The 15,451-nt window shown below is 38.5% G+C and overlaps 1 protein-coding gene across 14 annotated transcripts in view; it reads left to right on the top strand.

Annotated features, from left to right (window-relative positions):
• Gtdc1 (glycosyltransferase like domain containing 1) overlaps positions 1-9,149 on the top strand; it is a 365,277-nt gene extending 356,128 nt beyond the window's left edge. For all 14 annotated transcript variants that reach the window (XM_029469968.1, XM_029469955.1, XM_029469956.1 and 11 more), the window contains 3 exons: positions 2,445-2,515; positions 3,218-3,309; positions 8,026-9,149. In XM_029469968.1, the coding sequence (XP_029325828.1) occupies positions 2,445-2,515; positions 3,218-3,309; positions 8,026-8,109 (247 nt within the window). In that variant the 3' untranslated portion in view covers positions 8,110-9,149. The remainder of the gene's footprint in view (positions 1-2,444; positions 2,516-3,217; positions 3,310-8,025) is intronic.
• The last annotated feature ends 6,302 nt before the right edge of the window (positions 9,150-15,451 follow it).

The raw sequence follows: 15,451 nt of genomic DNA, 5'->3' as shown, positions 1-15,451 counted from the left end.
TGCTAAGTATGACAACATTAGCATTTCCACTTAATTAAAAACACCCTTAAAGCAGCGATGTTTTAATCACTCCATTTTATTTACTCTCCTCCGGTGTCACTTATAATTGTAACTTTTTATTTTTTAATAATGAGGGATTTTTTTTCTCCTTGCATCACACAAAAAAAGTGCTGTCGATAATTAGCAGTCTTCTGTTATTAGTAGACTCAGGTGTCACAACTGTGTCTCATCCTCATTACAGTAAAAAATTTCACCTATCAGATTCATTATTGCTAGATAATGCGACTGAGAGCCTTTGCAGGCCCTCCAGAAAAGTAATTCAGCCAAGCAAAATTATCAGCTAATTATATTTAGAATCAAAAGCCCAACAACTATTTGCAGATAAATTGTATGAATTGAAGTGAATAGATCTGAATATTAAGATTCATAGATTTAGCTGATGATTTGTTAATTGGAATAAAAAGGTCATTTACTAGTCATTTTAACAATAGATCAATTGGAACCCTATTTATTATTTAACTGGTAGTGCATAAGGATCGAAATGATGAATAATTGTATTATCAGGAGTGTTTTTCAGAATAACAAAATATGAGGAACTTATGAGTAGGATATGTGATTTATCTTTAAATGGTATAGATTTGGTCATGTATTTTAAGATGTAATCTCAAGCTAAATATTAACACTAGTATTTTAACAAGTCAAAACTAGCCAAAAGAGATTGTTCTGGTTGTTTAATAAGTTAGAACCTTAAGTATGAATTAGATTATTTGCAAATAAAAACTAAAATCTAGGTTGTTGTTATTGTTGTTTAATTTTCCCTCTTATATCAAATAATGCTGTTCCTCTCTTATTGTATGATATTTTAATTAGTAGAGGCATTTTGGAAATAGTATGGTATATACTCATATGATGACTCAAAATGTAAATCAGCCTGTGATTTTCTTTTTGGGTATAGAGTAATTCAAATCCATTATTGAAAAGCAGATAATCTGCACTTTCTGACATGCCTGTGACTTTACTCTTAACTTTATGTCATTATAAGAGAGTGTTCATGTGTATTTACGCTTCCGTTGGCACAGCATTTTAGAACTGAGTGACTTCAGGCACTGTGCTTGCTTTTTTTTTTTTTTAATGGTTTGTGAAGTGCATCAAGGTTGACATTCTCAAAAGTTTTTTGTTTTATGATTTGTACTACAGCACAGGGTAATTTATAGCTGTGCTGATCATACTTATGCATTTAGGGAAGGGTGAGATAGCTTGTCTTCTGCAGTTGATAATCGGTAACTAAAACCTTTGCTTTTCTATTGTGTTTGGTAACAACTTAGTAGTTTTCCAAACATTGTAGCTCAAAGTGAATACTTTTTCTTTAAACTAATTTCAGTTTAACATCATAAAAATAGGGAAACCATCACCCACTTAAAAACAGTTTAAATTGCATGTACTCTGTCACTGTAAATAAACAAGGTAAACATTGACATGACTTCAGATCATTCTTGCACTGAAAAAAATTCTGCAGTTCAAAATAAATTCCGCCTTTGGTCAACATTTTGGATGCAATTCAAAGTTTCTCATAAAATAAACATATTTTAAAGAGTGTTTTGAATTTCACTGCATAATTTCTAGCCAACAGAAATGACAGTGGTATCTTCAAGGTTTGTGATACGTCAGATCAATAGCCATTATGCAAACCTAGCAGGACTGCAAGGGGCAGTGCCTTCCCTCTGCTTAGCCCCCTACCGCTGGGACAGGAAGAAAGCAGAGATAGTCCCTAGGAAGACTCTCAATGCAGAACTTTGTGTTTGTTTAGTAGTAAAACTATTCTTTTCTGATAAAATAGAAAGTAAGCTGATTTTCAGTCAGAAGAGCAAAATGTTCATTAAAATGATCTGAACAAGAGTTTTTCCACAATTGGAGAGTTTTACATCTGCATAATAACAAATTGTTTCCAAGCACGAGCTTGAACTGAAAATGCCCATCACAACAGATTGTAAATTTTTTTTTCTGCTGCTTTAAAAGTGCCTCGATCATTTCTACAGCTTCCCTGCTAAAGTATTTGCTATTTTATTTAAACATTTTTTGAAAAATGAACATTCTGAGTCTTTGCAGCATTATTAAGAAAAGCTGTCCATACTTTTCCATGTTGTTGAATGTGTTTATCTGCTGATTATAAAATGTGTTAAACAGTATTTTAGAAACAACAAAAATGCAGCGCTGCGCTTTGATTAATTCAGTGAACAAAGCATATGCTGCCGGTTCTGTCCCAGGAAAGTCGGGTATGGTCAATAGACTCTCGCAAAGAGCAGCTCTGGCGTTTAGGAGCCGACCATGATTTTTGTCCCGGGTAGCTCTGGGCTCTCTCTCACTGCTGTCTTAGACAGACAGATCCTTCTGACCGTAATGCTCATGCCTGCTGTCCTCCTGTCCTCTTTCTGACATTTCTGCAGGTTGGAAGCTGTGTACTGTGGCTGCTACCCACTCTGTCCCAAAGACTTGGTTTATCCTGAAATCTTTCCAGGTAGCTGCTTTCATGTGCTTTTTCTTTGTTGTGATTTAATACAGGATTCATGCTAAACTAAAAGTTTGAAAATAAACTTAAGTAGGAGCAATTGTTTATTTGGCAAGTCAACATGTTAGTGTTCAGGAAAATTTTATGTGTTTTAATACATTAGAGTAAGCTTATATTTACCATCTGTTCTTTTAAGATAACAAAAAAAGCAAGTTTTCAAATAGCATTCTTTATTGTTAGCATACACATCTCATAATGACGGATTTTTATAAGCAGGTCAGTACCGCTGCAATTGCTAACAGATTTTTTTTTTAATGATATACACAGAGAAAATTCAAGGATTGAAAGTCATACCAAATTCTTTAAACAATTGACTGGTTAATAATATGCAACTGTTGTACAGAGTCCGTACAGCTACAGTACTGGTTCTGTGAAAAATTCTCATCACTAAATATATCACATATGCATTGTGCTGCATTAGAATAATGTATTTTAATCACCCAGAGGAGATGTCTAAACAGCACAACTACACAGTCTTATTTAGCATTAAACATCCTTGTGAGCTGAGGTAACCTTATAAAATCATGCTTAAATAATGTAAAACATGAGGCGGCACAGAGCAATATGCATTTTTAATTAGTAAAGTGACTAATATCGAGTGTGTGCTTTGAGGTTTTTGTTTCATTAAAAATGTATCTGTTTTTCCTGCAGCTGAGTATCTGTATTCCACACCTGAACAGCTTTCAAAAAGGCTCAAGAGTTTCTGCAAGAGGCCAGATATTGTAAGAAAACATCTTTATAAGGTAGCTATTGAGAAGAAATTTACGTGCTAGAAATGCCACATTTAAGTACAAAGAAAATTTTTTTTAAAAACCATCTAATTAACATAGTAATGTTTAAAGGAAACATGCTAGGGAGGGGTGTTGGTTGTTACACTAACAAGGATTAATTAAACTGCATGCCAGTTGTATTAACCTAGGTCTTAGGAAATACGTGCACCCCATGCACAGTACACGCTTGCTTTTTAATTTATTGTTTTCTAAGATGACTGTCCTGTACATTCAGCCTCAAGAGGCTTATAAAAATGAACCTGGATTAATGTAACTCATTAGTTTAAAAGGAAGTGAAGGGAAGAGTCCACAATTATACTAATAAGAATAAGCCTTTCTTCCCAGCATAATGAAATCTTAAGGCCTCAAAAATTTAACTGAATGACATTAGTGAAGTTTGTTGTTGGTTTTTGAACTACTTTAAAGGCACCTTTCAAAAGTTGTATTCCCCTCATTCTGGTTAAAATGAGACTTAAAAATTCCTTTTCTTTAGAGTCAGGTCCATGGGTCTTGGCTGAAAATGTCAAGGCAAATGGTTCCTATCGATAGTACCTTCAGCAGTCACCTCTCTCCTTACCTGAGTCCAGCCTCTTACACTGTGAAACAGCACAAAGAGCCCCCAAAACACTGTAAGGAGCTGAAGTGTGGGGTCTGCTTTCTGGGTTTCAGAGGTAGCTCCAGGCCATGAATAATTCACCTTTTGATGGACTTTGACCGTAGCGTCTTCATTTTTTCTAAGGCTAATGTAGTTTACAATCTAGTACTTTTATAATTCAGAAACTTCTAATTTCCTTTGTTAATATATAACCTTCAGCATGAAATACACTCCTGCCTTTTACCTCCCTTGTTTCAAGGCCTAAAATACATGTTTACAGAGTGATACATGAAAACATGACTTTATTTCTCCAGGAAACAGTTAAACTTCAGCAAAAAGGGAGAGAACCAAAAATGCAATTTAACACCCAATTTCAAGCTCATTATCTTTCATTGTCTATTAACTTGGCGATGGTTCAGAAGGTAGCTCATGATAGTTTAAAATGCTGACTGCACAGTTCCAGGCTTCAGTGTGGCTCCCGGAGTGGATACTGTTGCATCGTGCCTGTGAAGCCTCCAAAGAGTCTAGGCCCTCAAGGTTAGCCCCAGTGTGTGCTCCTTCCACAGTTAAGTCGTACTTGTGTTCTCATACAACATGCATCGGTCAATCCCGGTGGGATAGGCAGGCAGAATATGAAGATCATGAAAGTTAAGAAAACAGATGTTTTGGCCTAAGTGGATTCAAGTTATGTTTGTGATGTGAACCTACTTCAGTAAGTTCCCAGTTAAAATACCAATTTTTTGTTATGCCTCAGGAGAATTTTTGATAAAATGTTTACAGATATGTTATATCATCAAATGTATTTGTTTTAATGTTGGTTAGGGTCAAACCCTATTAACCCTGTTTTCCTACATCTGAGTCTTCAACTGTTTCACAAGGTCCTGCAACAGTTGTCTGTGGTTTGAAAGGAAACAGATTTCAAGCTGACCTTTTTCAATAGAATTGCCACCCTTCTGGGATATAGTGTTTATTTTACAAATAAATAGAAAAAAAATCTGAAGGAATGTTAGCTTGGTGTATAATGTTAATACACAAAATTCTTCACGTACTTAAAAAATAACTCAAACTTGAACTGCACCATTTTAGCGCTGATGGAAAGCTCCAGCCTTCACATGATAAACCCCACAACTCAATGTTTTATAATTTACTAACCTATAAGAATTTACATGTATGTTTTATGTATTCTTCAATGCATTGTAATTTTAAATCTATGCTACACCTTTGTATATGGCCTCATTGATAGATATTAATGATAATTGTTATCTAAAAATTACTCTCCAAATTTAAAGAAATGTATCTAAAATTATAAATAGTTGAGAGCTTTAAGACAAATGGCCCATTAAGAGGCACTGGATAAAAAATGCTAGGAATGGTCTCAAGTTTGGTGTGTTAGAGTAACATAGGTCATAGGAGTAAGAGTGAATGTGACGGAAAGATAGCGTGGATCACAGGCGTGGCTTCAGTGCTGCCTGTTCATGTTTATTCACAGGTAGCATCGCTCTCACTGGATAAACCAGACTCATTTCCCTGCGGGGCAGCGTCCATATCTTATGCAATGGCAGAGAACCTTTTGTGTGCTTGTGAGAAGAATGCAAGGGCTTTTAAAAGTCTTGTCTTTTCTCCTCTTCACTCTCCCTTCCACTGGACAGTTCTGGTTTGCTTTGTAAAGCTTAAGCTTCTGAGATCCAAAAGCACAGAAGGTCACGGAATCATCAGTCTGTCCCTCTTACGGTTTACACCTTCTCTTGTTGTTAAAGGTTCACGTTTAAAATCATTTGGGCTTTGTACCTTTTAGAGTTTATCTTAGAGTAGACTTTTTCATAAGGAGTCAGACTTAGAAATGTAATGACTGGAGTAAGACTATTAATATATGATTCCTTTATATGAATTAACATAACCTCATATAAGAAAATTAATATTTTCATACAAGAAAATACTAATTTTAGATACAATTATCACTAATACCTGAGAAAATATTAATTTTCTTCTATGAAACATTACACATTCAATATGACTGAGTGTGGGGGCTGTCACTTTCAGCAGGATTTGAAGCAGGCACAACTGATTCACTCTTGGTGTTCCTTTGTTTCTTAAAATGACTTTCCGCATTAGAGCCCTATGACCTTGTCACCTGGATGATTTTAGGCCATACCTCTATATGTATATATGTATCTATGTGTGCATGTGTGTGTGTGTGTGTATGTATCTCTCTCCCTGTCTCTGTCTCCTCCCCCCTCCCTCCCTCTCCCTCTCTCTCTTTTATACACACATACACACAGGCATAAAATATCATTGGAAAAATCTAATACATGTAAAAAGTAAATATTTTTTTGATAATCATAAAATCGAAAGCTTTTTTATCTAAAATAATCTAAAAACCACTTCTTAAAAAGTTTACATGTATGAATTACACACAGGTTTTGACTGTTACTTTCTCCTAACATTAAGCTGTGTCTTGCTCCAGGTAGGAAATTACACTAACCATGTACTTCCCTCACAATAAGAGCCCCTCTAGGCCACTCAGCTACTATAAACAAATTTCTAGTGCAACAGAGCAAGGTGTATTGACTTTTACAGTACGCTTACTATCATATTGCAAATAGAACAGGAACATAATGGAGCTGGTATATAAGTTAGACATCACCTGGACTGACAGCACAGGCTTCATGTCTATCCTGTTCCTCCCTTGTTTTGATTTACAAACTTATCAATGGGACTTGAGTGTATGTGGCATGTACATGTGCACACATATGCACACTTGTGTTTGTGCTTATATATAAGCAAGTGTCTGTGGGTATGTCTTTATGTGTATGTTTATGGGTATGTGTCTGTATCTGTGTGTGTCTGTGTATGTGCATGTGTCTATGAATGTGTGTCTTGTGTGTGTATATGCCTGAATGTGTATGTTTTTGTGTGTACTTCTATATCAGGGAAAAGGAAGGCCATGTCTTTTACTTTTTAAGAGTGGCCAGGAGTTTCTTAAGGTTTTCAGAAGGTAACTGTTGATTTTTACTCTGTCCTTTTTAAGTTTTTCAACAGTTGAGACTTATAAAATCTATTATTTGAAGGAAAGAATTTTCAGATTTTTGTCTAAAACTAATTCCAAACAATGATTATGCTTACAAAGCAGACCCGGTGCCCAGAAAAGCCATTTGCAGTTGTCTTCATTCTGTCAAGCTCCAGCCATCCAAACCACAGCCATGCTGCTTCTGAGCTCCCCTTGAGAGACATTCATAGTCTAAATTCATAGTCTAAATATGGACAAGGTGTTTCCCAGCAGCGGCAGCACTGCTCTGAAATCTTACTTTCTTCTAAGAAAACGCAAAGGTCTATAGTGATATCTTAACCACGGAAAATCTCTCAGCAACACCTGGGAACTGCGATGCCAATTCTCAGTCTACAGCTCACTCTCCTTTTCCTGTCTCCCCGCCCCTCCCGTCCTCTCCCTTCTCCTACACTCCCCTCCTTTTTCATTCCCTTTCCTTCCCATGATTTTCTGTGGTTTGGCCCTGTTTTGGCCAGTTCTCCTTAGTTGAGATTTGTCTTTCTCCATAGGTAAGTTCTTGGCCTCATCTGCAAGTTCGTGACTCATCTACAGATCTGGATTTTTTTTTTTCTTTCAACCATAATAGCATTTTCCCCCGAGGAAGTGCTATAATGAAATAATGAATAAAACCCATTTGGAAATGTGAAGCACCTTATAAATTCCATGTACTAGTAAAGACATTTGTCTTGTGTCCTTGCTGCTTAAGAGTAGAATTCACATAGACAAAGCTGTGTATTAAAAGTACTGTGTACCTTTTGTGTATAAAAGTTAAGACAGGTGGTAAACTTCTAAGAGCAGCCATCTATGGCATGAACCAGGGAATGTATGCAGCAGTGTCCCCATGTTCAAACAGCGTCCTCTCATGGTTAAAATGCAGTGACACTAAAGCAGTCAGAAGCCAGGTGTTCTTAGGGTGACGGGACTTGATGGCTTTGGGGTGAGAGTTGGAGAGATGAAGCAAGTTTGCAGCAGGAGTTGCTGCATCCTCTTGTCTCGGGGCCTTGTGCTTATTCACTGCTTTCTAATCTCTTCCTCCCCCTTGTTACAGGGTGAAGTGGCTCCATTTTCTTGGGCAGCCCTACATGGTAAATTCAGGTCTCTGCTCACAACAGAACCCAGGGAAGATTTGTGACAGATGGGGCTAAGTCGCAAACTTGCAGCCTAAGGCAGAATCTGAAGAACTTTCCAGAGTGTGCCCATATTTACCTGATCAGAGAGAAAAGAAAATCTGCAGAGGAAGCCGAGCCTGGCTGCTTGTCATAGCTGACACAGAGCCATCTGCCACAAACCTGTGGCGGCTTCAGATCTCCAATCCCTGCCACCACCCCAACTCAAATTAAATACAGATTCCTAGAGACGTTATGATGGTTACACATGTCCTCGGCATCACATGTAGGAGACTGTTCAAAAAAAAATCTGTGGCCTGTTGTATAACCGCACTCATGTATCCCATATGTGGTGCCACATTGAATTTCCGGTTGAATCCGTTTTTATCCTTTGTACTGGATGACATGGTGCCTGAATTCTTTCTTTCTGCCGACACGATGGCAGCCAAACTGCAGCTTCAAACACTCACACTTGGCTGAGTTTCTACCTGGGTTGCCAGGTTATCATCGGAGCCTTCTTGTGTCCTCAAAGGGCCACGGGGCCTAGAAAGAGGATCAGAATGCTACTGAACTAATTGGGCAGCCATCTCAAAGCTGCTGTAGGCAAAGGGCTGCTTTAGCACTTTTCTTTTAGCAAATTAATGACTCTCTGGCAAAGGAGTTTTTAAGTGAAGGTATTAATAAGGGGTCTGGCAGGTATTCCCATGATTCACAGAGTTTCATTTGCATTTAATTAATCTTAAAGAAACTTGCAAGATAAACAGCTGTAATTCGGACAAACATGGCAGACTCAGTGAGTGAAGTCCTCTCATCCATAAAATGAACACGAGATACTTGTTTTAAAATTTGTTCCCTGTGGGTAAAAATAGAAAAATCAGAATGCTTATAACAAAACATAATTTGGTATAAAATTCTTCAAAAATACTTGCATCCAACTATAGATATATTCTTCTTGAAATAAGTCACTTATGATTCTTGCTCTGTTTGTTGGTGTAAAGATGTTTTAAATGGCTGGATTGTAAAATACATTTTTAATAAACTGCCCGCTGCAATTTTAATTAGCATATTCATTTGCGTCTAAGTGTGTGCACCTATCTGTTTCTTACTGAATGTTTTCTTGTGTCAGTGAAGACAGAATACAATTGTCTCTTGTAAAGATGAACAAGGATCTGTGTTGCAAATGTTTGTTACATATTATGACATTTCCAAGACTTTCTTTGCATTCTGGAAAGCAGGAGGTAAACATTTGTAGTCATTAAGGTAGAGTCTGTTGATAAACCATCTTCTGTTTACTAACAGGTAAATTGTAGCTTCCCTGGCTATTGAAATGAATAGCTTCTATATACTGTAGAGAAGAAAAAGCCAGAGAGAGGTGACTAGACAAGGGCCAACCCTGTTCTCTAGAGGAGCTGGGTGGTCTAACAGGCATCCAAGATGGAGCAGATGGTTGCACTGAAGTCCTACAGAGCCCATGTGATAGGTATCAAAATAGAAATCAGAAAATCAATCAGGGTTAGGAAGCCACACACAGTCCTAGGGTAAAGAGAGTCATGTAGTTCAGTGAACCAGGAAAGAAATTCCTGAGAGCTGCAGATTTCAAAGCAGGAGATGGAAGCAGCGGAAACCACAAGATGTCTGTGATTAAAGTCATTCTCACCTGCTACGAGAACCATTGCATGTGGGGGCCACTGTGTCACTGGCTTGTCCTTGACTACTCGGAAGTCACTAGACTAAGATACCCCACCCCGCCCTGCACATAAAATAAAGGTCCCAGAAACTCTCAGAAGCCCCTTCCTGTCAAAGACTTTGGAATTCAGAATAAAGTAGGAATGATTCATTTGAGAGCAAAACAAAAGATATCATTATAAATAAGAAGCTTGTGGATACACCTCTTGACCAAGGTTTATATTCTCTAATGAAATGATCCAATCAAAAAGATGTTTTTCACAAGTGGCCAAGAAAGAATGCTTAGTTCCCAGAGGTTTTCTATGGTGCTTTTTAACTAATTAATGGGGAAAAAAACTAAATGTCTTCAGAGAGTGTGTCCCAAATATTTAAATAGTTCCTGTTTTATTTTTTTCCAAAATAGGGTCTTCTGTTCCCCCAGTTCATCTCAAACATTCTATAGTCCAGAGTGACCTTGAGCTACCTGTCCTCTTTCCTCAGCCTCCAGGTGCTAGAATTTGTACCACTATGGCTTGTGTGATATTAGGACATTAGAACTTAGAGTTCTATGCATGCTAGGCAAATCTACCCACCAAGCTACATCCTTAGCCCTGTTTTCCTGATTTTGGGCAACTGTGATAATAATATTCCATATAACTTTACGTGGGATTTTTCTCCTCACTCATAAACCAAATCAGCTTATGTTTTCCCTGTCCTCATCATTTCGCACAGGGTAAGAATCTACATTGTAGTTACCACGGAAGAAAAACTATACAAGTCACATTCGATATTCTACATCTAAATAATACAAACTTTGTTGATCCATGTACTTCTCAATAACTTTGTGTGGCATGGTAGGTTTGGCTCTAACAAGCCAGCCAATGCTCTAAGTCAGGGAATAACTGGGAATGCATAGACTCATCAGTGTTTTAGAAGAGAGGCTAAGCCAGGTGGTGTGGGCGCACGCCTTTAATCCCAGCACTCGGGAGGCAGAGGCAGGCGGATTTCTGAATTCGAGGCCAGCCTGGTCTACAGAGTGAGTTCCAGGACAGCCAGGGCTACACAGAGAAACCCTGTCTCAAAAAACAAAACAAAAAATTTAAAAAAAAAAAGAAGAAGAAGAGAGGCTAAATAGCCCCAGTATTTTCTGGGTTTTAGTATTGTTGGAGTTTTTGGGTTTAGTTTTTTGGAACTTTTGGTCTTCTATAAGCAATTCTATTTTGGTTTGTTGTTGTTGTTGTTGTTCTGTTGTTTTTTGTTTTGTTTTTTTGGTTTTTGTTTTGTTTTTATTCTAAACATTTTTTAAAGGTCTACCGTTCTCAAAAATTTGATGCACTGTCTAGGATGCTTGTCCTATTTTTACCTAGTCTTTTTTTTTTTAAGTTAATAGGATATACAGTTCTTAACCTCATAATTTACACCATATTGGTCAAGATATATCAAAAGGCTATCAAAACATTCCTCTTTAGTAGGCATCTTTTAGATACAGTTAAGTTTAAATGTCCTGCTCTTATTCCCAAGTCTTCAAGCATGGGACATAGAGGGGACAGTAAAACCCATAATATAATGGAAACTCTTACCCATAGAAGGCTGCATGGATTAATTTCAACACCTTGAAATGCATCTGGAAGCAAACACTTCATTTTATGTTGAAAGTGTTAATTATATTTGATATTTTTAAAAGTAAAATCTGTTTTAGAGAAAGCATCTGCTACCCAGAAATATCATGAGCCACAAAAAAGATTTCATGTAAGCCTCAAGATACTTCCCATGGGTGGTGGAGCCAGGCTTCAGATGCTTCCCTGATGTCCTTTAATGCTGACGTGCTCTGTGGTTTCCATTCTTCTCTAGAACGTTAACAAGTCTCACCTCCACTGCCTATAACTCTGGCAGAACACTGGCGTGTTCATTATCAGATGTGATATTTAACCGTGAAGAGAATATCCTAGAGATGTGTTTCATCTTAAAACCTGAATTGAGATATAGGACATCTTCCCTTAAAGCAGTCCCTAAAATGCAGCTGAGGAAGTTTTAAAACAAGCCGTTCTACCTGCTGTTCAAAGAAAGTAAATAATGTGATTGAAATACTGCAAGAAAAGGTGAGGATTCGTTCCAGCTTTGCAATTGTTCCTTTGGAGTTCTGGTGAAAAGGGGACAACCCTGCAGTAGAGGCTCACTCCCTCTGTGATTGACAGGCTCCTTCTCTGCATTGCCTCTGAAAGGTTTAGCATCACTCTTGATTTCTGCATACTTGTGCATCTTAAGTGTTGTTATCGATGTTATTATTTAGTGTCCCTTTTGACTGGAATTATAAGCACTTTGGGCAGCCTGTAGTAAAGGCTGGTTGATGCCCACTTTAACCTTTCTTGACTTCCTAAAATGAGAAAGTGGTCAAAAATTATGCATGAGAAAAGGTCCTTTTACTTAACAGGATCCAAAGCCTTCACAGTAGCCTAAATGTTGAGTCACATTATGGACAAGTCAGACTTTACTACCCACGTATCTTCCTTTTGTCTTGAGCATACAAAGATCCCCGCAGCACTTCCCAGTTTTCTGTTTCCAGAACTCTTCCATCTGATTTTCAACCCCAGAAGCTCTGCACTGATGGTTTTAAGAGATAATCTATAATGTCTCTATGACTCTCTATCTGCTACTGTGTTTAAAGATATAATGTAAAGTGCTGGGTGTCACTCCTGCTGGGAAAACATACTCCTGCGACTTTGAGTTTTAGAATGTGAAGTCATTTGTATTTGAAACTTTAACATTCCTAGGACCAATTCACAACTGAGAAAATTAAACCAGACCAACATACTTAAGAACCAGACTATGGTAGAGCTACAGAAAGAGAGAGAATTTGACCTTCAGAGAAACACCAAATTCATGTTGCATTACTCAGTTGGATCTTCAATTTGATTTCTCTCCCTCCATACAAAAGAGAGCAGCATTGTGGCCATACTGCTGATGCTAAGAGGCACAGGAGAGACCATGAAGTGTGGCTAGTATTTTATGTATTTTTATGATTGTTGTTATCCCACCCTTGAATGTGCATGATGTCTGAAACAATCTCTACCATTCTCTGTATTTTTACATTGTGCTGGATTCATCTATGTGGATAACCTATTGGTCCTCTTGTCCAACCTTTGTCTCTATGGCCTCACAATTTAATTTGCTTATAGGAATCTGAGGCACTGTGCTGCATCAGGTCCCCTGGAGGCAGAGACAGGCCTGGGGCTCATTCTTGAGTTTGTGATTGGTTCCATTGATCAAGTCCGATAAAGAAAAGGAAGTAGAAAGTGTATCTTCCACTATTGGCTTGCTATGTTCTCCCCTCTGTGGCTATCAGAAGAAGCCTGGAGCGGTAAGTCAACAGTACCTCACGACATGCTTGGTCCATGCTTGCTCTGGCCATGTATGCATTAAACACATTGATACCTGGTACTTGGACCCCAACTGCCACCTGTGACATTTCTGAACTGACTCTTCTCTGTTGTCTATCTACATGGATGAAAGCTGTGAAGGGCAGCCCCCCACTTCTCTCAGAGGGCTGGGGCCAGTGCAGAACGCTGACGCTGGCAGCACCTTCAGATGTGCCTTGCTAGGACTGCTTCCTCTCAGCCCCAGTAGATAGACAACCAAGGAACAACATCCTGAAACATTTCCCCAAGAAGAGAAAGAACGGAGGAGTAGCTTAAAAAGAAGCAACTTCTAATATGGTATTAGGCTCCAATTCATAGGGAAATTTATGCCTGAGATATGAATTTCTGAAAATAGAGGTTATTTTTTTAGAGGAAAACACTGACATCCTTAATTATAGAGTAATAAATACCAATGACATATTATCTTCTGATATTTCCTTACACAGATATCAAAGCATGCAGCTGGTTTTGAAAACTGATAATCAAGTACAATGTAACTCTATTACATCTTGTTCTCACAGCCCACCCTCCACCACACACCACCGAAGGACTGAACAGTGCGAAGCACACAGCCGATCCTAGCAAAAACCTAACTGAACAAATTAGCTTTGAATTGAACTTAAGAATTGCCGTCAAACCAAAATGCCTGTCCTTGCCAGGAAAGACATTCCAAAGAGCAAGCCAAGAAAAGGCTGTTGCTTCAGGATTATGGAGCAGTTCTGAAAAACCCGAAGAACTTAGTGATCAATCGAGGGATGTGGAGCAGTAACTATGTAGCCGGAGGATATGAAAAACTTACAAAGCATTAATAGTGCAGTGGAGACAGAACAAGATTTTACCAGAAAGTACTAAGCTCCTAGCTCCGTTCTTTTTTTGCCTTCAATCCAGGCAGCAGGATAAAAGAATCCCGGTCAAAGAAAAGTATGTGGACAAATGTGGGGGGTAGAAGAGGAAATGAAGGTTAAACAAGGCCAATATGATTCAGAATACAAGGGAGGCTGGAAGTGTAAGGAGCCAGCTGCAATTACTAACGTTACATTAAGAAGAGCTGAAATTGAGAGGGGGAGTTCTGGGTATTTTACTAAGTGGATTAATGTCTCTTCCTTGAGTGTCTGAAGTTGCTGATTTTAATTTATTTGGTGCAGGGATTTATTGTGAAATTCTTAAGGGAAGGAGGGGGTAAATTTGGACAATTATAAACACTTAAAACTAGGAAAGAAAAACTGAGTTTGAAGCCATGCACAAAGTTGAGTTTTTTGTTTTTTGTTTTTTTTTTTTAAAGGAGGGGGGTGCGGGATACAAGAACTTAAAGAGAAATAAGTACATTCAAAAAAGAAAGAGAAATCCTCTTGATGTGTGAAGCCGGATTCCCAGTGACTTAGAGCCGGTTTTATTGCCATTCTCCTTTCTCCACCCATTAGACAATGAAGAAATCTTTACTCTGGCATCTGGAAACCTCTCCGTGAGCATCACTTGTTAATATAAACTGAAGCCTTTGGTGGGTGGTAAGAATTAACAACACACCTAAATCAAGGGCAGTGGGACGGTGCACCCGAGGGAGAGCCGAGCCGTAAGAAAAAGCAATCTCCCAACTTGCTTTTACCTTCCCTTTCTGAGGAATGAAGCCAGAATGTGCAGAGGGTGTGGCTAGCTCACAGCAGTGGATGCTAAGGATGCTGAAAAGTTCACCTAAAGATGCATCTGAAAGTGGGGAATGGGCAAAACCCTGTGTGATTTGTTAATCTCCCAGTCTGTTCGTGGGAAGTGAAAAAGATGCCTCTCTGCCTTCAACTGTTGAAGAAACTTAACTGTGCTTTAATCCAACTGTAGCACTGTCATCTGGCTGCAGCCAGTCCACATGCATCTTGGTTCAGGCATTTGCCTGCCCAATAATGTCAGGATCATTTAAATTGAAATTATGCGTCAGAAGGTATTTAAGAGTCACTGATATGCAGCTATTAATCTTGAATGCAAATGGTATGATTTGGGGTGTGGGCAACTCACTTAACTGGAACCACATGAAAAAGCATTTGGAATTTTTTTTTTCCTAAAGTACTGTGGGAAAAAAACCATAAGTGTTGGAGGAAAATACGGTTGAAAAGAAGGCTACTCCTGTGAGGGGGGGAGGTTGATAAAATGACTAAGGAGTTGTGTGGCCTTGTTGCCTGCAGTGTAGCCGGTGATGTGCAGGCAGACCAACCCCTCTCCTTCCGAACTGATACAGCAGTGCCAGAAAATCCAAAAGCGAACTCAGGTTGGTGGTGCAATTTCCGAGGTCATTTAGCCT

This window comes from Mus caroli, chromosome 2, assembly GCF_900094665.2.
Source record: "Mus caroli chromosome 2, CAROLI_EIJ_v1.1, whole genome shotgun sequence".
Lineage (NCBI taxonomy): Eukaryota > Metazoa > Chordata > Mammalia > Rodentia > Muridae > Mus > Mus caroli.
This window is presented reverse-complemented; position numbering and strand designations above follow the sequence as displayed.